Genomic DNA, 22,958 nt, shown 5'->3' on the forward strand with positions numbered 1-22,958 from the left:
ATCATGATGAGAATTCTAAATTTTAAAAAAAACATATTAGCCGAAAATATGGTTATCATGATGAGAATTTTAAATTTTTAAAAAACATATTTGTATAATATGTAAAGACCAATTAATGATATATTCTTTTAACACCGTCTGCACCAAATTTTTATTTTCTATTTGCACAAGAAAAAGAAACCTCTTTGTAAGCATAAGCATGTGAGAGGGCCATATGCCACCCGTTGTGCCAAATGGCGCAGAGACTCGTTGAATCCATGTACAGATTGAAAAAAATCCATGATTTAATTGGTTTAATTGTGGGTGGGCACATAAGGTAACAAATTAACCCACCTTAACAAAAAGAATAGAAGGCTTGGTGTCTACGGTAAGATGTATAATAACATTACCCATTGCAGCAAATGGCGCAAAATCTCATTTCAAACCACAAGTTATTTGAAAATAAATACTTGAAAACTTTACAATAATAAGGATCCTTTTAATAATGAAAATTGAAATAAACATAGCCACAAACTATGTAATAGAGTTTTCAAAATGCGGGCATTCTATCTACACAATTTTGCTAAGTTAGCTGGAACTTAGGAATCCAAAGTCACGCTTGTCCTTGGTACGTTGTTGGTAAACTCCATGGCATTTTGTCCTTCACAACCTCTTCATAGGTCACATGCATTGTAATTTCTTAATTTTTGAAATGAGCTGACAAACAATGCCTTGCACAATGTTTGTCATCTCTTCAGTGATGGCCACTCTCTATAGCCATCTCTTCTTTTTTGAAACGCACTCAACAAATAATGCCCAGCACCATGTTTATGACATGTTGTACAATAATAGAGGGGCAAATATGAAATGAGAATATTTTTTTTGAAGAAACAAGGACATTGCTCTACTGCAATGGAAGGGCAAACCAAGATTGGTAAGTACCACACCAGGAAAAAGTTTATAATAGATATAGAATTGACAGTAAACAAGTTTTTCAAGATTTACAATGAACAATATGATTTGGCTTCTTGCCCTAAAATAGAAACAATCTGCAACACTAACTTGGTGAAAACCCCACCAATTCAACAACAATTGAAATCTCTACCCTTCACTCCTTTGTGGCTTCTAGAATCAAAGGAGAACTACCATTATTGCAGCAAAGGAAAAGAAAATAACAACAGTTCTTGCGGTTAAAGCATCTGTCAAGTGAAGGTATGCTGCTTGAATACTTCTTCTTTCAGTAACCATCTGTACACAGTGATAGTAGTGCCAAGGAAAAAAACTTATTTGAAAAGGCAGTAAAATAAGCTTTAGGACACAGTTGGGGCTGAAGCTACTTATTTGAAAACAGTGAAACAACTCATTAAATTTAACTAATTTTAAGAGATCCAGTTTTAAGAATTAATATTGTACAACTAAGAGCAGGCTACAAAATAGTCAATCAAGAAGATTCAACTGTATAAACTTGATAATTAGAGACAATGTTTTAGCCAAAATATTTTAACCAACACTTCCAGCAACCACCCCGGTGAAGTGAAATATATAATATGGTCAATCAAGCATATTAAAATTAATATGTTAGAAGTAATAAAGGTGCACTGGGAAGGCAACCATAAAGCAAGAACAACCAATGTTAAGAGCACTGACGATCACAGTAATAAGAAAAAGTAACCAGTGTCAAGAGCACTGATGATCACAATACTGAGAAAAAGTATCACATGGAAAGAACAATGGACTGACCAGACCGTCTGAAATCCCTGGAACTACATAATATCAGATCCCTAACAACACACATAATACCTACAAAGTAGTTGATGCAAAAATAAGTCCAAAAATAGTTATTTGTTTTTCTAAACCCAAATACAGTCAGGGAGACCTCGAGACAGATAGTTTACAGGTCGGTAAAAGAGGCTGGTGACAAAATTGAGACACCACAATACCTACAGATATGACAAATACATGAGAAATGGTTGACCTGGCAATGTTGTTCAGTGTTCAAACAATCCCAAAAATGATATTGAGAAATCTACCCTGGCCTAGAGACATGAGCTTAGACGGACTTTATAGAATGCTAATTCATGCACTAAACTTCTCCTAATCATGTATTGCAGATTGAGTAATTAGAGGTGTTGCGTCAAGAACTATAGAGAATTCTTGTTTGCATTAGCACAAACAATAAAATCAAAAGGCAGGCATGACTCTGTTCACAAGAGAGAAATGCCAAGTTGTTCTTATTCACCAAATTCTTCTGCTGGATTATTCCTCTTCTTTCTCAAATCTGCACACATCTGTTCAGAGAAGCCAGATATTAGGAAAGCAAATCAGAGTGACAAAGGATGGAGCACCTAACAGAGGTTTGTGAACTACCTCTTCATGCCACGCCATAAGGTGATTACTTTCAGCCAGATTGATTCCAAGTTTCTATGAATAAAACATATTGCACATGACTGGATCTTAACGTTATAGATTAGCAAGCATCTCTAGATTCAATCACCATATATATCTTACTCCTAAAGTTACAGGGTAAACGTAATCATCTACTTGCAATTTCCAAGACATTCTTTATAAATGTTATGCAACTCAAGGATCATATTCATATGGTGCCGTAATTGCATCCCACAAAAAGAAACTTATATGCCTAAGAAACAGAGTAAATATCGATAATACATCATTACCATGAAAGAATTTCTCTCCTATAAATTCATATCAAAGAGATTGTGCACAGAAGCAACCCATATAGGTCGACTCAAGATATTTAAATGAACGTATTCAAAGATGTTCCACGACCTTATTTATGGAATTTAGACAATTTTTGCTGCCAAGGTTAGAGCATTGGCGCAGTGGTAAAGCTGCTGCCTTGTGACCATGAGGTCATGGGTTCAAGTCCTGGAAACAGCCTCTTACAGAAATGTAGGGAAAGGCTGCGTACTATAGACCCAAAGTGGTCGGACCCTTCCCTGGACCCTGCGCAAGCGGGAGCTACATGCACCAGGTTGCCCTTTAAGGTTAGAGCATTGCTTAGTCTGTTTCTGGCACAAAAACAATCTTAACCCAGCCTGCAGCTGAATAACGTGAAATAAGATTTAAGAATAAGACCAATAATTAGTACGTGTTGTACAAAGAAATCTTAGCTACAGAAGGAGTTTTGTGAACAAATTAAGATAGTTAAATGAGTGATAGGACAGTACCAGATAGAACATTCAATCCTTAAAAATATATTCAATAAACTGGAAGAGAAATGCATCATGTTACAGTTGTAGCCAAGTACAGTTGTGAACTTGATATAGCTTTGTAAAGTTGAAAGTAAACAACTTCACGCAATGTAAAGCAAGTCAAATCAGAGGGGGGAGGAGGGCAGCAACATGCACCAGGAGCAAGTGGGGGCACAATCTCGTGTTGTTGCTCTATGAAACAGAGAACACTTTTATATCGCTCAACATGGTGGCTGAAGTAGTATGTTCGACTGGTGGTGACAGGGATGACCCCGGCTCCCAGCTCACTGCACACAAAAATTTGCTAACTTATTTCCAGGATCAAACAATTTGGAAGCTTTGTATTTTACAATAAGAAACCCCAAAAAAAAGTTTCATGATTGCAATCTAATTAAAGAACATGTCCTCAGTCAGAGACTCATTTAACAAAAAAAAGAGAAAGGATCAAGAGCACATCACAGGTCTACTAAGATCAGGAGCAAACAAGAACAATGGGCATTCATGTTCCATCATCAATGCCTCCTATACGTAATCTGTAAAAAATGTGAACCTAAAAATGTGGTGAAACCAAAAGAAAACACACTGTAAATAGATGAAAAAGGGACATGCTCGTTTAACTTCGCAATCCCTTCCAAGGAACTTTTTATGGAAAGAAAATTTCAAGTAAGTACAAGATGTGTCCAGTCTTCTGAACACATGTGCTGGGAATGGACTACAAAACAAGCCAGTGTTCTCAAATTAAGTTTGATACTACACAGAGCTTCTTAAATCATGAGGAAATTGGACCCTCCACAACACTGTCCAATGCACACTGCATGGGGTCCTGGAGTTTCGCAAAAAATTGGAATCAACGCCAGAATTCAGTCAGAACCAGTATATGAACATTAGAATCAAAATAAGAGAAGGAACATGTAGTACTCAAGATGTACAACAACATGCACTTGTAAGATATTATATATCTGTATGAATGTGCGAAATACACAGGGCTCTAAACTATGAATCAATTATTAAGTAATAATGTTACCTTGGCCACTTCATTGCTTCACTGTCCTTATCTCAGGACAACATGCCATGCATATTTATAAATCATGGCATCTATATCAACTGCACTAATATGGCAAACAATCAGTTAACTGAATTATCTATTATACCATGATTTAATGTGACACAAGAGGAGAAAGTGGAGACAACTTAAATGAACAATTTATCTGTCTAATACTTCCAACATAAACAAAGAAGCCGCAACCAAAGTGTGAGAATCGGAAAGGAATACTGAAGCTAACATGGGTGCAAATAAATACTGACTGAACCAGAGGAAATGAAAGCAGACACTCCAAAACAATAAGAAACCTATAGTCGTTAATGCACAAACTAAATCTCATTGAGGTGGAGATTTAGCCTAGTCTGTTTCTAGCACAAAAACAATCTCATTGAGGTGGAGATTTAGCCATGGAAGGACTATAGTAGCCATGAATCACAAGGTGGAGATTTAGCCATGGAAGGACTATAGTAGCCATGAATCACAAACTATAGTCATAATCTGTAGATGAAAAGAAGAGCTCACCTGCAGATTGGGACCCTCGATGTAGCCATGGAAGGCTAGCCATACATGGTGGTGCTTCGATGCCAAAACCCAAGGCAACAGTGGCAAGGTCCCGCCTAACAACGCCCCATTTCCTCTTACTCCACCTATTTCCCATAACTTAGATTCATAATCAAATATTCAGGTGCAATAAAAATTTCTGTCAAGTTATAAGTTAAGCCTTTAAGAAAATGATTTTATAACCAAGATTACCTAAACTAACTTTCATTTATCACAGGGATGGCAAAACAGGCCGGTACTTGCCTCACTGAGTTGGCGTACTATTCTCATTTCTCAGACTACATTCTATGGGATTATGTTAATTCACTCCAGTTTCTACATGTCCATACATGTACCCTCTTCATGTTCAGTGGAAATGGCCAATATCATAATTCCTGAAAGCTAAGATTTGTTATGTGCTGCAAAAGCTCAGAACCAACAACTATGCTTAGATAGTACTGTGCATGTTGACTAGTGATAAAAAAATCATGGTGCTTGACGCAAAGAAAATATCCAAACAAATGTGTGAAATCAAAGACTAATCAGAATCCGAGATACATCAAACCAAGGAAATCGATCTGCAAGATGCCCTTGCAGCGCAAGACAACTCCTCCCATAGCCAATCATAGACGACAGCTCACTGGTCGCTACTTGTTGGCACATTCAGACTTCTCCTTTCCCTCCATCGCAGAAAATTAACATATGAACATCAGAATCAAAATAAGAGAAGGAACATCCAGTACTCGAGATGTACAACAAGCGTGCACTTGTAAGCTATTATATGTCAGTATGAATGTGCAAAAAACATGGGGCTCTAAACTATGAATCGATTATTAAGTAATAATGTTACTTCGGCGACTTCATTGCTTCACATGTCCTTATTTCAGGACAACATGTCATGCATATTTAGAAACCATGACATCTATATCAACCACACTAATATGGCAAACAATCAGCTAACCCTGGCATATTTACCTTTTGCTTGTGGTTGTGATTTTTTTTTGCATTAATCTCCTGTATTGAATCATCCACGACCTTAATGGATCCTCTAAAGGGGCCATTAGTGGAGTCATACTTGAACATATAGGCCTACAAAAGGGAGAGGGTGTTAACTTCAGCAATGAAGGAAATAATATATTGGCAGAATTAAATTTGTCAAATTCCGATGCAGTAGAACATCCCACTGGATGATTCTTGTCGTCGCACCTAATAATAGAAAAAAGTAGGAACCTGATTCAAAGTAGTATTGAACTAACTACTGCAAAACTGAGTTCAACGCTTTAACTTCGAATTCAGTTGCAGAAGATCTCATAGCACAAAATATGCAAATCATATAGCATTATTTCCTTACCATGTAGTTAGCATCAATAAAAGGACTATTGACAGCCACAACTTCAATACAACCTTTACTGGAGCATTGATGCCTCTTTTCGAATCCTCAATGACTGAACAATCATTAATATCCTAATCCTCATAACTGAATATCTCTTGTGTCCATATGTCAGTGGACTCACTCCCTGGCCAGCACAGCAGCAACATCAGCAGGTCAGCTGCAGCAAGCAACAAAGTCAATATACAACAAAGCATAGCTTCGTAGCTGCATGGAAGATACAAACATTATACAAATATATGCAGCAAAGCATCAACATCGGGCCATCAACAGCCCAACACCCAGACAAATTACCCAGCAGCAAGCCAACAAACACGCACACACGCAACACGGCAACAAGCACGCACACATCACACATGTAATAAGCAGGGCAACAGGACCAGGAAGAGCAGGTATTCAGAGGAAGTTACCTTGCTGGGGACGGGATTCCTGGCGGCAGTGGTGGACTTGACTCGGGGCGGCGATGGAGGCCGCTCGAGGTGGCACCCCAAGGCGACTCTAGGCGGCAGCAGCGGTGTGGCCATGTAGACGCCCTCAATCCAATTCACTGTCCTGCTCTTGTCAATCGAGCGACGCATCCTCATCTCCACCCGACTGCAGCTCCTTTGATGTTGTGGTACCTACGACTGCTCTTCCATGGCGACTCCTCCCATGACGGCGGGGCAAGGTGGAGGCAGAGGTAGCGGCAGCGCTCACAGTGCAGTAGAGGTGAGGCGATCCGCCTCCTTGGCTGGCATCCCCGCTTCTCCTCCTTCTTCGGCCGGCGACGCCCGGCTGACCTCCTCCTCCTGCATCTTCCTTGCGACGAGGGTTCTCTCCTCCTCCCGCGACTTCCTCGCGACCTGGGGTGGATATGTACCTCAGGAGGCGGTGGATCTCGTCGAATGGTACGGCCGAGCTCTTGGGGCTGCGGGAAGGGGGGAGAAGGGAGGGGTGCGGCGCCTGTGTTGACGAGGAAGTAAGGAGGGAAGATTGTGGCGGCTGCAGTTTGGGGGCTAGGGTTCGTGGGGCTGTGCGCTATGGCGAAGCGCACGACACGACGCGCACGCGTCGCGCAAGCAGAGGGCGCACATGCACCTCGAAAAGGCTGACCCAACCAAGACGAATGCTCCAAGAGCCCATCCGTCATTGGGCATCCAAACTTACCACGTGGTGAAAACGACCAGTGAAACGAGCAGCGAACATCCAACGCTCCAGTCAAAGCCAAAGATTGGATTGACCTGGATCGAACGGCTGGGAATCGGCCCAATCGGGGGAGCATCCTGGAGGCAAGTTGACTAGGATCCTTATAGGTTAGAATTCTTTTTTGCTCTCAATTGCCGTGGGAATAAATCATTTTAGTCAGGTTGATTGCTCCAATGGTGAATAACAATACCAGAATTGGTTTAGCATTTTATGACTATTTTTATATACAATAAAATATAAGCAACATTACACTTTTTGACATGAAGATTTTTTTTTTGAGAGTAAGCATAAGCTTTATTACTCAACCGCTAGGCCTAAGTCGCCCATAACAGCGTCAGCTACAATAGCTGGTACATCAACATCTGATACAAGAACTTCTCCACTTGGGAGGGAAAGACCTAGTTTAGCTAGGTGATGAGCCGGCATATTAGCTTCTCTCCTACAGTGGTGTATTTCACACGATGCAAACCATAAGTTCATCTTCATCTTCATATCCTCACTTACGTGCGCCTGCCTGGAGAAATCTGGCCCTCGTTTGTTGAGTGCTTGTTCTACCAGAAGCGAGTCAGTTTCGATGATCAAATGCACCACGCCAAGCTCAGCAGCAACATCCAATGCCTGACCGACCGCGAGGAGTTCAGCACCAAAAGCATCCGCCACCTGGTTATGTTGTCCAGCCCGGGCCGCTACCACCGCCCCGTCCCTATCTCGGACCATCACCCCCCAAGCACCCAGCTGTGAGCCCGGGATGTGGGCGCCATCCACATTAAACTTAAGCACATCTGCTGGCGGCGGTGACCACCTCTGGGGGGCTGCAAGCGGTTTAGCGTTTTTGCTAAAGTAACCCTGGTATTCCTCCATCGTGCATGCAGCTCTACAAGCAAACTGATCGTGCTTCATGGGCTTCTCGCCGTGTCACGCTTTGTTCCTCTGCGTCCACCACTGCCACCACATCACGACGATCAGCATGCGCTCCTTCTCCGGGATCTGCCACAGTGTTTCCAGGGTCGCATCCACTGAATCGCAAACGGTCAGACGCTGCCTTACGTGCTCGAGATTGAGGGCAAGCCACACCTGCTTGACTTCCTGGCACTCCACGAAGAGATGCTTCCCAGACTCATTTCGCGAGTTGCACAAAAAGCACTTGTGGTCTTCGATGGTCATGCCCCTTCTGCATAGGATGTCCTTGGTCGCTAAAGTGTTATGTGCCATCCTCCAAATAAAATGTTTGATTTTCCCCGGGCAAGGCATGCGCCAAATCCTCTTCCATTTGTCCTGACCGCCCTCATTCAGGGTGCCAGGCTCAATTTGTGGCGGCCCACCTTCTCCACCTGCAGCTTCCGAGATAGCTCTTTTCAGCTTATATGCCTGTCGGACTGAGAAGAGTCCTTTGGGATCAAAATGCCAGGCCATGAAGTCCACAACACCATCCCGCAGTGGCATTTGGAGAATCAGTGCTGCATCCTCCTCCCAAAAGGTACCCGGACTAGTGCGACATCCCAATCGTCAGTAACGGGGTCTATGAGTTCTGAAACTCTTGTCAGCAAGCTTCCTCCCCTCGGTGTGATAACCTTGCGTGACCAAGCTCTTGGTATCCAAGGATCCTCCCAGATCCTTATGCTCTCCCCGTCGCCCACTCGCCAGATGGCACCTTGGTTAACCAACTCAATGCCATGGGAAATACTCCTCCACGCATAGGACATGTTTGCATGCTCCCCCGCTTCCAGAACTGAGTTGTTGGGGTAGTACTTGGCCTTCATCAGCTGCGCACAGAGGCTGTCGGGCTCTTGGACAAGTCTCCACACTTGGCGGGCAAGCATGGCAATGTTGAAGTCGTGAATATCCCGGAAACCGAGGCCTCCCCGTCCTTTGGACCGGATGAGCTTCTACCAACCCACCCAATGCATTTTGTTTTCATCATCCTGCTGGCTCCACCAATATTTGGCAATCATGGCACTGATCTCCTCACAGAGGGTTTTGGTCAAGTAGAATACCGACATGGCAAATGTAGGGATAGCCTGCGCCACTCCTTTCACCAGGATCTCCTTGCCCTGCCGAGAGAGAGTCCGCTCGTTGGAGCCTTGCATCCTGGTCCAGATAGAATCCTTGATGTAAGCAAAAGCTTTCTTCTTTGAGCGACCGATGTACACCGGTAATCCCAAATATTTCTCGTTATATGCCTCGCTGGTTATGCCAAGGATGGTCTTGACCGCATCTTTGGAATTTGTCTGACAGTTTTTGCTGAACATGATCGCCGACTTCTCGTGGTTGATACACTGTCTGGAGCAATATTCATATACTGCCAGTATCCTCTGCAGTTCCTCCGCTTCATTTGGATTTGTTTTCATAAGTAACATCGAGTCATCCGCAAAAAAGAGATGGGAAATAGCCGGCGCCCCTGGACAGATCTGAATGCTGCTGAAAACCCCCCTCCTCTGAGAGTCATTGAGCAGCGCTGATAAACCCTCGGCACATACACAAAGAGGTACGGCGATATCAGATCGCCCTGGCGAAGCCCCTGGAAGGCACAAACAGATCCGAAAATTCCTCATTCATTTTGATCCGGTACTTAACTGTTGTCACACACTTCATCACAAGCCTCACCCAACTTCTGGCAAAGCCAAGTTTGATCATCATGGCTTCTAGGAAGGACCACTCCACCTTGTCATATGCTTTGCTCATGTCGACTTTCACCGCAGCAAACTCCTCCTTGCCTCCATGTTTATTCATCAGGTAGTGTGACATCTCATAAGCCATCAAAATGTTGTCCGTAATGAGACGCCCCGGAACAAAGGCACTCTGGTTACCTGATATGATCTGTGGCAGAACAACCTTCAGGCGATTTGCAAGGACCTTTGAAATGATCTTGTACAAGACGTTACAAAGACTGATGGGCCGCAGGTCCTTGATTCGCGAAGGATTCTTGACCGTTGGTATGAGAACCACCGTGGTATCATTCCACCCTTGTGGTAGTTCGCCCCCCTCCAAGACCTTCATCACCTCCTCCTTAATGTTCCTACCCATGAGATGCTAATATTTCTTGAACACAACAACCGGCATGCCGTCCGGCCCCGGAGCTTTAAGATCCCCGATGTGATCCAGGGCCGCCTTTATCTCCATGTCAGTGAATTCAGCTGTAAGGCAATCGTTCATAGCCCGAGTAACTTTGGTTGGGACGGACCGAAGGATCTCCTCGTAGTTGTGATTGCCATTTGAGGTAAATAAGCCCTGAAAATAAGACTGAGCATACTTAGTTAGTTCACGCCCTTCCTCCAGCACCACACCATCCTTCCTCGTTAGCCTCCTGATACGGTTAGCTTTCCTTCTCGCCGAGGCATACCGAAAGAAGAACTTCGTGTTCCTATCTCCTTCCTTCAGCCACCAGACATGAGCACGCTGCCTCCATTTTATGTCCACCACTTCCTCAAGATGATCTACCAAGCAGCGTAGACGTACTTCTTCCGCAACCTTCTCTGGTGTGATATCCCTCTTCCTCCATTCCTCCAGCTCTCTCTTGGCTTCCTTTAACTTCCTTTCCGTATCACCCAGGACTGTTCTGTTCCACCGTGTTAGATCGGCCGCCACATCCTCCAACGCCTTAGTAATATCCACCGTGCCCCTCTCATGTGCTCTCCTCCACGCTTCCTCCATCACCAGGTCGCACCCCTCCTCCCTCAACCATCGTGCTTCAAACCTAAAGGCTCCCCTTCCTCCCCTCCTGTTGTTCCCCGTATCAACCGTATCCACCACCACAGGCCGATGATCCGAATGCCGCGGCAGCTCATTCCTCACGCGGAACTCCGGGAACGCCTCACACCACTCCATATTGGCCGCCGCTCTGTCCAGTCGACCACATATGTATCCGTCCGCGTTAGTACAGTTATTCCACCACGTGAAAATGTCCCCTTCGAATCCCAAATCACTCAACCTGCACCCTTCAAGCGCCTCCCGGAATGAATTCATGCATCCCTCCGCTCTATCCACTCCACCCCCCTTCTCCTCGTTACTTAATATCTCGTTAAAGTCTCCCATACAAAGCCAGGGTCTTCCCTCCTGATGTTGCTGCTGCAAAAGATGTAGTGTTCTCCAAGTTTCCTTCTTTCTGCTGGCCTGCGACTCGCCATAGACCCCGGTAAATCTCCACACCACTCCATTCTCCTTTGTGATGTCTGCGTCGATGTGCCTTCTTCCCATTGATCTCAAAGATAGATTAACTCCCCTCCTCCACAGTATTGCTAGCCCCCTACTTCTTCCTTCTGGGTTCCTAACACACATATTAACCAACCCCAACTTCCACCGATACCGCTCTAACTCCTTTTCGAACAACTTAGTCTCACACAAGAACACCACATCGGGATCCTCCGCCCTCTTGAGATCCAAGAGGCCACGAACTGCCGGGCCGTTCCCGAGTCCCCGGCAGTTCCAACTGACGATTCTCATTGCTCCCGGCGGGGCTGCACTTGCAGCCCGGCCGATACTAAGTTTGTGTTATCCACCTCCACCTGGCTTCCACCCTCCTTCTCCACCCTTCCTTTCTTCATGGCCTCATACTCCTCTCCCTTCTCATTGCCTCGCTTCTGGCCAGTTAACTTGCCAGCCCCTTCCTTCTCCACACCTCCTTGCTTCTCCTCCCTTCGAATCTTCTTATAAGTTTTCGGAACATAGCCGACCTTCCTCCCTGTCTCTCCAACATTAACACGGTTCGCGGGCTTCTCCTTATCTTCCCCGACAGTGCTGCCGCCCCCATTGTCACCTACTTCCTGCCCAGAGTCCTTCCTCGCAACTGACTGATCAACCTCGCTACCCTTCACTGCCAATACCCCGACTTCGCTACCCGTTGCGCCCCTGCCAGCCTCCCCGAACTCCAGCCTCTTCCGTTGCATCAATCCCCCTCTTGCACTGACTAGTTTACTGGGGCTATTCACCTCCTCCCCATCCTCCGATTTATCCCTGCTGGACCCTGAGTCAGTTTTATGCCAATTGAGGCTGTCGCTCCTTGATCTCCCCCCTGCCCCTCTGCTGCCAAGATTCCTTCCCCCACCAGAGCCACTCCCACTGCCATTGCCATAATAATTGCCTCTCCACATCCGCCCTTCTTCTCCCCCGCGTCTTCCCATGTCAGCCCGCAACCACTTCCCATATTGTGCCTTCTCCCCCTTCCCCAACCTCACCGAGCACCCCTTCTCCACATGTCCAAGCATCCCACACACATAGCAGAAGTCCGGGAGGAACTCATACTCAAACTTGCAGAACAGCCTTTCTTCTTCCTTCCTCTTTGCTCCCTCCCCCATCCTTTCCTCATCACTCTCCTCCTCTACATCCAGGTAGAAACCTCGCATGATTGGTTTAGATATTGGCATACGAACCTTAATGCGCAGGTACCTTCCCATCCTGGAACCATCAGCCCCCATGCCCATCTCTACAAACTTCCCCACCAAATTACCAATGTCCTTCGCCGTGTCCTCCTCCATCTTCCTTAGCGGCAGGCCAAAAACCCTAACCCAGATCGGCACCTCCTCGAACACATACTGGTCGATTCTCTTGCTAGGCACGAAATCCACCATGACCACTAGATCATTGTCAAACATCCATGGTCCTTCCTCCAACGCTTTCCTCTTCCTTGATTCCTGCTTGAAGGTGAACAGAAAGATGTTCTCCCCCAATTCCTTGCAGTCCACCCCCTTCAACGGACACCAACATCGCCCCAGCGAGAAGCTGATCGCATCCGGGTGCGCCGGCCTCTCAGACAGTACCTTGCCAATCGCCTTGATCTCCCCTTCGTTCCCCTTCGCCTTCGACGCCCACCTGATCTTCACCCCTTCCTCTCCTCCTCCGAAAGCTTCATCTGCTCCAACAGACCGGCCACCTTCTCCATTGATCTAGCACGCCTCAACGCCTCAGGGGAAACCTAGAAGTGGTGTATTACGGTCGCGTGCCCTAGGACGCACGCGAGAGGCTTATGGTGGGGGCGGGGCTCGCACCACGGCCAGGAGTACAGGAGCGACGGCTCTGCACCCGGCTGATCGGCGGCGAGATCTGATTGAGACTGGACGGGAACTACCAACGAGACCCGGGGGCGCAGTCGCCTCCGTGATCGCCGGACCTAACCTAACCGTCACCCAACGTGGGACGGACCCTCCGTGATCCCTGTCATCAATGTATTTTCAGTCTAAAGAAATTATATTTTTGGTCTAAAGAGAGCCCGAGTCTTGTGATCTACCTTTGGAAACGGCGAAACGCCACCGAGAATCCACGAGGTATAGCTGCCACGCACGCGGAGAAAACAGAGGAGAAAGAGAAGAGAAAATATCCCTCCCACATCGTCACCCCAGCTTCCTCCGCTGCCTCACCACAGCACGCCGACGAGCTCTCTCCACGCACGACGCCCCCTCCCCCTCCCCCCAGATCCGAAGCGACTGCCGCCGGCTCGCGATCTTCCCGAACCGTACAAAAACCCGGCCGTGGCGGCGGCCACGGCAGCCACGTACGGTGGCGGCGAGGGGTGTATGAGGAGCAGGAACGACTGCGGGAACGCGATTCGGAGCAGGAGCCGGTGGGGCAAGTGCGGCTGACCCGGCCTGAGCAAGGACATCCACGGCCGGTCTGTCTGTCTGGCGGGATCGTGGCAGGAGGGAAAAGAAAGAAAGAAAGGTCGATCTTGTGAAGCTTCCACCACGGGCTCCGAGATGCAGAACAGCGATTTGCGCAAGAAGGTTCGAGCTCTTGTATTCTTTGGCTTTGCCTGTTTAGATGGATGGGTGTAGTGAAAATGTTTGGGATGATGGCAATTCGAGTAAGAGGTCCAAATGGGTTTAATATTAGTTTAAGCGAATAAAACTAGGGGACATGCTATGACTTTGGGACATTTTTGTTTGCTAATGTTGTTATTCTACAAAGTAGCTGCTGTTTCTAGGGACACCTCCTTCACTCTTTGGTAGTACTTCCTCTGTAAACTAATATAAGAGCGTTTAGATCACTACTCTCTTATATTAGTTTACAGAGGGAGTAATAATTTATTTTTCCACATGCTACAAAGTAAGTGAATTGTAAATTTGCAGTGAGAGGTGTGCGTAGTTCTTGGCTCTGGAGTATGTGATTACATATCAAAGGAATATCTTTATATCTACCTGGTAGTAACAGCGGAAAACCTTTGCTCCATTCCACTGTTTGCTTGCAAGCTAGTATGTCATACTGACGCTGGATGATTAATTTGTAGGCGGAGAGGGACTTGCTCTGGTTTTGACATCAATACCACTGAACATCTGTGATTAATTTGCAGCAGTGTTTTGATTCGGAAATGTATCTTTGGCCCCTTAAACTATTGGCTGGGTGTAGATCTGGTCCCACGACCAGATATTTTTGCCCTTGAACTGTCATTTCGTGTACTTTTTGTCACTCAAGACGGGTTGACCGTTTCAAAGCGGTTTTTACTGATGCAGCGCCAGCACCATGTGTCTGCTGCATCACTAATCTCGTTCCAAAAATCCACAAACCTATTTAAAAAGCAGAGAAAGAAAACAAAAAAGGAAAATATAATAAAAAATGATATTTCATATTCTGCATTTACAAGGAATTTGAGAGAGAAAAAAGGAGCAAATCCGACATTTTTTGGTTTATTAGAAGAAAAGCAATTTAATAAACGAGTCATAATCTCCTTTTATTTGCAATTTCTTGATTTTCCTTTTGACTATTTTTTGTTTTCTTGATTTTTGAAAATATGAGTTTTTGTAAATAAAAAGAGTTTCTCGAGTTTTTTTACCCCATTATGCTGTGTATGATTTTACTCTTTTTTCCCCTTTCTGATAATTTTCTCCGTTTCTTCAAAACTGATGTCTTTTTGCTAGATGCATTGATATCTTCGTTTGAAGTATATATATATTTTGCCTTTTTATGCTTCTTAATTAAATTTTAGGAATTTCTGGGAGGAAATTGGTAAGACTGCAGATATGTGATTTGGCCTACATGTAGATGCCGCAACGATCAAAACCATTTTGGAACAGTCAAAACCACCTCGATTGAGCAAAGGTATACAGTACTGAGAGTTGAAGGGTGAAAGTACCGTTTTAGGAGTTGACGACCAGATCTACACCCAAAACAATAGTTTAGGGGTCAAAAGTACACATTTTCCTTTTGATCATAGAGTAACCAAGTGGTAGTACCATCATGGATGGTCATTGTCTTCTGTCTTTGGTAGGTTTAATGTGTAACGGTATTAGTTATCTGACTATTTTCTCTAATTCAGAGTGCAGCGGAAATTGATTTCTTTACTGAATATGGCGATACTAATCGATACAAAGTTCTGGAGGTCATAGGCAAAGGTAGTTATGGACTTGTATGTTCTGCAAATGATACACAAACAGGAGAGAAGGTTGCAATAAAGAAGATACACAACATTTTTGAGCATATATCGGATGCTGCACGCATACTCCGTGAAATCAAGCTTCTCAGGCTTCTTAGGCACCCTGATGTAGTGGAAATAAAGCATATCTTGCTCCCCCCATCCAAAAAGGATTTCAAAGATATATATGTTGTTTTCGAACTTATGGAGTCAGATCTTCATCAAGTAATAAAGGCTAATGATGATTTGACGAGGGAGCATTATCAGTTTTTCTTGTATCAGATGCTTCGAGCTTTGAAATATATGCACACAGGTATGCACTTCCTCAGTCTTCAGTTTATGAAGATCAATTCCATGCGCTTCTATTCTTATGGAACCACCATGTAGCTATTTGACTATTGTTTCTTTCTTGCACCTGTATTGTTGTATGCTAATTTGCATGCAAATTTCACTTGTAACCATTTGATGATTTGATTCATCCCTTTTCCCCCTTCCTGTTGTTTCGAACAATTACATGAGTTCTAATTAACAATCTATTGAACGGGTCTACTGATTTAAAGTTTGGTACAATTTGGTCGAGATGATAGTCGTTCTGAATGCGCGCCATGGCCTGCATCTAAGGCCTGGTTTGAAATGCAGCAATGCTGTTGTAGCATGTAGGCTTGTTATTGCAATATGCTCCTGTGTCTGTGTATACGCGATGGACCCCGACCACTGATGTTTATGGCCCCAACCTATTTGCTGTATCATTGTGTATGACAATCACCTATGTTTATGGCGTCATGTTCTGCATTTGCCCACTAATGCATGCTGATCTGAGTATCTGGGTATTGATTACTGATGCAGCATTGCACATGACAACTCAAATATTTAGTTGCACAAATAAAAGTAAAAGGTTGCTCCTTTATTTTTTGAATCCGTGTCAACTTTGACTAGTTTGGTATTTACCGAAACCATAGCATATTTGGTTCCATACTCTATTTATATTTGCATGTTTGATTTTTAATGTTGGAAATTATATAATATCATTTCAGTTGCTACATATGATCAGAATTGGCTAACTATTGTTTGTGCTTTGATACAGCAAATGTCTATCACCGAGATTTGAAGCCCAAGAATGTGCTTGCCAATGCAAATTGCAAACTCAAAATTTGTGACTTTGGTTTGGCGAGAGTTGCATTCAATGATGCACCTACGACAGTCTTCTGGACAGTAAGTAATATCTTTTGTTATTGTATCTCAATAGCATATGTTATTGGTTGACCTTGCATTACTCAAAGTTTCTGTCTTGATTGTTTTAAGTTCCGACTGCCCCTTCGATCAGCTATTTATCACAGTTCGTAATTGATTGTATTGTCATGTGACAACACATTACATGGTGCAGCTAACAAATAGCCGGTGGTGTATTTACTCCCAACATTATTCTTGTGACACCCACTGTTAGTCATATTATTAACTAACAATTGGAGATTTACTAGCACCGAATTATGCTTTGTTCCCTGTTGTCATGTTGAACTTCAGGTTGCCTCATTCGAGACGCAATGGTTCTAACAAAGGGAAAGTGAATATCTAATGATCAGTGTACTGTCAGTCTGTCACATACAAGTTGAAATAAGTTGTCATCTAGTTTTACTTTTAAGTGGGTCTTCACGAAGCCATTTCCTCATTCTTTGGTTTTAGGGTGGGATTGGGGTTGACGGTTGTGCAGCTAACCATTAATTTAGGGCTTTGGGGCTGCTCTGGAGCCTTTCATTGCTCATCCAATGTTTTCTATTCCTGTCAAATGAACTTCTAAATTAAAATAAACTTCGCTTTTCAGGATTATGTGGCAACGAGATGGTATAGAGCACCTGAACTTTGTGGGTCCTTCTATTCCAAGGTAAGCAATGTTACGAACTTATGATTAATCAGAAGTTAGAGAGCTCGACATGTATACATATAGATGATGCCAACCTAATAGGCATTATTTTTGTGTGATGGTACTGGTGCTGGTAAATGACATTGTTGGGATGTGGGTCTGGAACTTGATATCCCGTGCCTGTTGAGTCACCTCACCTTGTAGTGAGCATGAGGGAGTTGGCCATGGGGTGAGTATGAGGGAAATTACAGCAGTGAAGCAGCAAGATAAACAGTACACTGAAATTGAGTTTAAATGGTAAACAGTAAAGATACTCTTTTGCTCGCGCCATCTGGACTGTCCATTGCTTCTTGTCTTGATCAGTCTGGATCATTGGTTAACTGAAGTGCCAATAGGAATACAACACTAGTGGGTTCAGTCAGGGTCCTGACAGTCGAGTCACCTCACATTGTAGTGAGTATTGAGGGAATTGCCATGAGGCGCTTTTGACTTCTTTTTAATATTTGGATTTGTCTGTCTTATATGCCTATAGCACCCAAATAAAATTGTAATGCATCGTTTACACCTGTATGCGCAAATTTGAGCAGAAAAGTTGATGCCATCAACTCATCATATACTTGTAAATCAGCAAATGTCCCATGGCAAATTGGCAATAAAGAAGTAACACTCATGATTCATAAGCCCATATTGTATGCTGTTTAAACTTGTAACTGTGCTGTCATATGGCTGCAAACAATAGAATGATGGATAGCACTGCAAGGTTGGAACTCCATGTCTTTGCGTATATCACTAAATGTTTGTATACATATTGTATACCAAGGACCACTGCAGTTTTAGACCACATCATTACCAATTTACAGAGAGAAGGTAGATAGCAACTATCACTAACAACCTTCCGCAAGTAAATGGATCCCTTCAGCACAATTTCTTTTGCTCATGCTGCTTATTGCAAAGTTGGAAAACATATCCGTTACTTGAGCAACCGAACAGTGCATAGTATTAGTTGGGTTAAAGAAATATTCAGCTAATTACAAATCGTCTTATTTGGTATTGACCACAGTTGTGGCATTGTTTTTCTGTTATATTTCTTTTGTAAACAAGATCTTCCCCCGGTCCTGATTTTAGTTGGTATGGCCAATTGTTCGTGGCACTGAAATTTACCATCTTTTGGGTTGCAGTATACACCAGCTATTGATATATGGAGTATAGGGTGCATTTTTGCCGAGGTGTTGATTGGAAAGCCTCTATTTCCTGGTAAAAATGTTGTTCACCAGCTGGATTTGATAACTGATGTTCTGGGGACACCTTCATTAGATGCTATTTCTCAGGTATGGATATTTGGAAGTTTGCTGTCAAAGTTATAGTTCTGTCTGCTTATAAAATTTTCTGCTGTCCTACCTCTGCTAAGGTGCGGAATGACAAGGCAAGAAAATATCTGACATGCATGCGGAAGAAACAGCCTGCTTCCTTTTCGCAGAAATTTCCGAAGGCTGACCCATTAGCATTACGATTGCTTAGGAGGCTTCTAGCTTTTGATCCAAAGGATCGTCCCTCTGCTGAAGAGGTATGCGATATATATGAACTTAACTGGTCCCATGTTCTGCATCTGGCAGTACAAGATATTGTGATCTTGATATATCTGCTAATTGTAGGCATTGGCAGATCCATACTTTAATGGACTAGCAAAGGTAGAGCGAGAACCATCTTGTCAACCGATACCAAAAATTGAATTCGAATTTGAGGGTCGTAGAGTAACAAAGGAGGACATCAAGGAACTGATCTTTGAAGAAATTTTGGAGTATCATCCTCAATTACTGAAGGAGCATATCAGTGGAACAGACAGACGAAACTTTGTTCATTTAAGGTTAGATATGTTATTGCACACTTGTTTATCTTCTCTTAGTCATCATCATCCATGTCTGATATGCTTGCATCTTCTGGTATTGCAGTGCTGTTGACCAATTTAAGAAACGCTTCGCTGAACTCGAGGAAAATGGTGGCGAAAATGGATCAGCTGTTTCGTCACAGAGGAAACATTCTTCTTTGCCAAGGTAAATGTCTTATTTCCAACTCAAATCTCTTTTACTGGGAGGGGATCTCGACAGCGAATCATTTATACAAGGGATGATCCATTATGTATTGATATCACCAATGATGCAACAGGAAGAATAAAACATCCATTTTCAAACTGCTTGCACCCTTTCTTTTGGCAAAAGTCTCATCCCATTCAAGCATCTAGTCCTAACTAACAGACTTTGTTCTTTCTTCATTACTTTCTTATATTGCTGGTTCTAATATTGTAATTTTTGTAAAATGAAAGCTTTATTACCCCCGGCCTCAGCATCGTTGATACATGCATCCCTGATTATTACATTATTTATTACAAGCCATCAAAAAGCAACATAACCACACTAAACATTATAGGCCTAATGAAAAAGACAGGCCACACATATCATCACTAGAGAGTAGAGACTGAGAAGCCTCGCACTACTTCACTAGCACACCATCCAAACCAGGACATAAACTCCCTGGTAAGCCACTCTAACTTCTTGGTGCCAAGCTCTGTTGAGCTACACCTTCTGTAACAACGCCTATGATTGCAGCCAACTGATACACGATCGTAGCACCTGCCTGCAAGATTGGACATTGTTGTAAAAAAATAATACTCCCTCCAATCCAAATTAATTGAGGCCGCATTTAGATTCCTTGTAGATAAATATAGAGGTGTTTATTTTGAACCTGTATCTTACCATCTGCTCAGCAATTCTCAGCCGGAAACATAACGATGATCTGTGACCTATATTCTTTACAGGTGTGTTTGAAAAGAACACGACAATCCAAACAGGGCCTGACGCAGCCTCTATACAACATTGTATAGAGGTTGTATAGAGACCGTGTCAATTTGGATCGGAGGGAGTACTGTTTCTACAAAGCCAAATAGACCAAAAAACTGCTCCAGTCCCAACCATAATAAAGCGATTATAGTGATTTACCTACCCCCCTGCAGCCACGTCCCAAATATGTGTGAAATACTACAAGATGCAGTAATGTTAAATGCTAAATAAACAGCCTGCCATGCAATGCATGCTAACACGCAATAAAAGAATGCTGAATGGTCTCCTGTTCATAGCAAAAGCTGCATTGCGTGTCCTGCTGTCATTTACATTTAAGTATTTAACCAAATTATCTTTTGTGAGGATAACCCCCTGGCAAAGAAACGGAAGGAACACCTTTGATTGCTGGTTCTAATAGTCAGTAGAAAGTAGACATTTGCGGCACTGTTTTCCTGAATTATAAAATGTTAGGTTGATCTTGACGAAGAATCGTTGAAGGTTTCATCCAAATCAAACCATCGTGCTTGTGAACCTCGATTAATGAAAAGTAGTTGGAAAAGGTCAAATCTTTCTCCAAATTTTCTGTTACTAGTAGCTATAATGCACATTTTCCCTAGCAATGATTGACATGACTGAGGTATGTGCGTCTTTTTCTCCTTTGAAGCTATTAAATAAAATTAACATGCAGAGCGACTGTTAAGATTAAGATGATCCTAGTGAGACCCTGGAAGATTTAGTTTCTTGTGATGCCTTTCTGTCAATGTGTCTTGCTTGAAATTCTGACAATTGATGACCTATGGTCCCCCCGCCCCGGCGCCCCTGACACAAGTATAGCCCAACGGGATGCAGCTTCAGTGACGTAAAGGCACCTGCCTTTGGGTCCCTGACATGTGGGCCAGCCACCTGTCAGGCCCACATTCATAGGCACAAAGGCAGGTGCCTTAAGGCACCGAAGCGTAGTCCAGCCCAACGGTAGTGCACCCTGCTAAAATACCTTCAAAGGATCATATGCAGACGGCATCATCTAGTACAAAGCATGCAGTTGATGCATCTTGGAAAGTACAAATTCAGAGAGTATACATTGCTCAAAGAGAGTTAAACATCACGTTGTCTACATTTGTTAAGTTAACATTTTTCGTTTCACTACCATCAAAGAGAGTTAAAAATCTTCTGGATGATGTTGTGGGGTTACTAATGCCTTCCTTCTTTTGCAGGCAATCCTTCAACCCTCGTTAGACGTGTAATGTCCTGTACAGTCAAAACTCACAGGAAAGATCCAAGAAGCTTACCATCTGTACTCCCTTGGCAACCAAATATCAAGCACCGCACTCTCAGAACCCAGTATCTAGTGGGCCAGTGCTTGATGCAACAGGTCCAACTCCCAACACAATATGTGCCTGGAGGAATGTGTGTAGACTCCAGATCAGGGAACTTGTACTTCTATCTGCATCATGGTATAAGGGTTGATATACCAGGTCACAGTATCGCACAGGCAGTCTGTTCCTAATGGCTCAGTTCCGGCTGTACGTTGCAGCATGGCGTTGCCAGGGATGTTTCGAGCTGGGTTATCGGCATTGAATCATGGAGGACTGACTTTCTTATTTGTCAGTCCCCCAAATCATGGAGGTCGAACCTAGGATTCCAGCTTCATCTTGTACATGGGATGTTTCACAGCTTCTTTGCAACCGAGCCCCCCAAATGTACCAGACAGTTGGATCATAATGTGCCTCCTAGGGATTGCGTTGCAAAGCTCGTTTGTTCTGAATGATGAAACTTTTTCCATGGGAAGCTGTGAGGTGGCTAGGTCAAAGAACATGATCGTTGCGATTTACATCAACCAGTTGTTTAAGAAATACTCCTACATTTTAACGCGAGGGACCTTGCTGTGTTTAGCAGTGTGTTAACCAAAGAAACTTGAGCATATAGTCTGAATCATTTCCAATAGTTGCTGTAAAGAAATGTGCGAAAGGTCGAATGCCAGAGACCAAATTAACTGTTCTGATGAGCTGGGTAAATAAATTGTTTGTCTCCGTCGATATTGATGTTGTTGAGATTCTGTTCATACATCTTTTCTCAGATGTATGCCAATTGCTTTTATGTGGTGTATTTTGTATGATAGCATAGCATGCCCAGTAACAGCGTGACGACATTGGTTGTGTCTCCTAGCAGCTGTCCGGAGTTATTCGTAAACTTGAGAATCCGTTGAAGTGTAACTTCCACACTGAATCCATTTTCCTCGGCAAAAAAGAAAGGAAAAAACGAGTGGTAGTTTTGTCATCTGTCAAGAAAGCAACGAACAATTTCAAAATGGAACATGTCGTCAATCTTAAAGCTCTCAGTAAGAGGGCATCTCCATGGCGACCCTCGAACAGGTAGTATCTGTCCGGACGCAGCTGCTGCGTTCAGACCCCGGAAGCCATACAGAGCTGACTCCCATCCGTTCGCGGAGCAGTCCAAATCATGATTTTTCTCAAACCGAAACCAAGCGTGGGAGCTTTGCAGGAGTTCGGACATGAGACACGTCGGACTCTGACACCCCTGACCCACAGAAAAGGAAGACAGAGCCCGCGCTTTTGTAGC

General features: G+C 43.7%; 1 protein-coding gene and 1 long non-coding RNA gene across 14 annotated transcripts; one reads left to right on the top strand and one right to left on the bottom strand.

The window, feature by feature from the left end:
- Window positions 1-918: 918 nt before the first annotated feature.
- LOC123156419 (uncharacterized) lies at window positions 919-7,250 on the bottom strand. 12 transcript variants are annotated; one of them, XR_006478068.1, is made up of 5 exons: window positions 6,574-7,246; window positions 6,125-6,323; window positions 4,756-5,862; window positions 4,216-4,300; window positions 919-3,478 (listed from the first exon to the last, which is right to left on the bottom strand). It is a non-coding gene; the product is annotated as an uncharacterized lncRNA (long non-coding RNA). The 12 variants fall into 12 exon arrangements; XR_006478071.1 differs by having other exon boundaries at window positions 919-4,014; XR_006478062.1 differs by having other exon boundaries at window positions 4,216-4,295; window positions 6,574-7,245.
- A 6,358-nt stretch (window positions 7,251-13,608) lies between these two features.
- On the top strand, window positions 13,609-22,442 carry LOC123155839 (mitogen-activated protein kinase 11). Of its 2 annotated transcripts, none has more exons than XM_044573983.1 (9): window positions 13,609-14,061; window positions 15,591-15,999; window positions 16,771-16,898; window positions 17,506-17,565; window positions 18,723-18,872; window positions 18,953-19,108; window positions 19,197-19,408; window positions 19,494-19,595; window positions 21,593-22,442. In XM_044573983.1, exons 1-9 carry the CDS (start codon window positions 14,035-14,037, stop codon window positions 21,612-21,614), a joined length of 1,266 nt encoding a protein of 421 aa, XP_044429918.1. In that variant the 5' UTR covers window positions 13,609-14,034; the 3' UTR covers window positions 21,615-22,442. The 2 variants fall into 2 exon arrangements, with proteins under 2 accessions (XP_044429918.1, XP_044429919.1); XM_044573984.1 differs by lacking the exon at window positions 13,609-14,061 and adding an exon at window positions 15,255-15,373.
- The last annotated feature ends 516 nt before the right edge of the window (window positions 22,443-22,958 follow it).

Source organism: Triticum aestivum, chromosome 7B (assembly GCF_018294505.1).
Source record: "Triticum aestivum cultivar Chinese Spring chromosome 7B, IWGSC CS RefSeq v2.1, whole genome shotgun sequence".
Lineage (NCBI taxonomy): Eukaryota > Viridiplantae > Streptophyta > Magnoliopsida > Poales > Poaceae > Triticum > Triticum aestivum.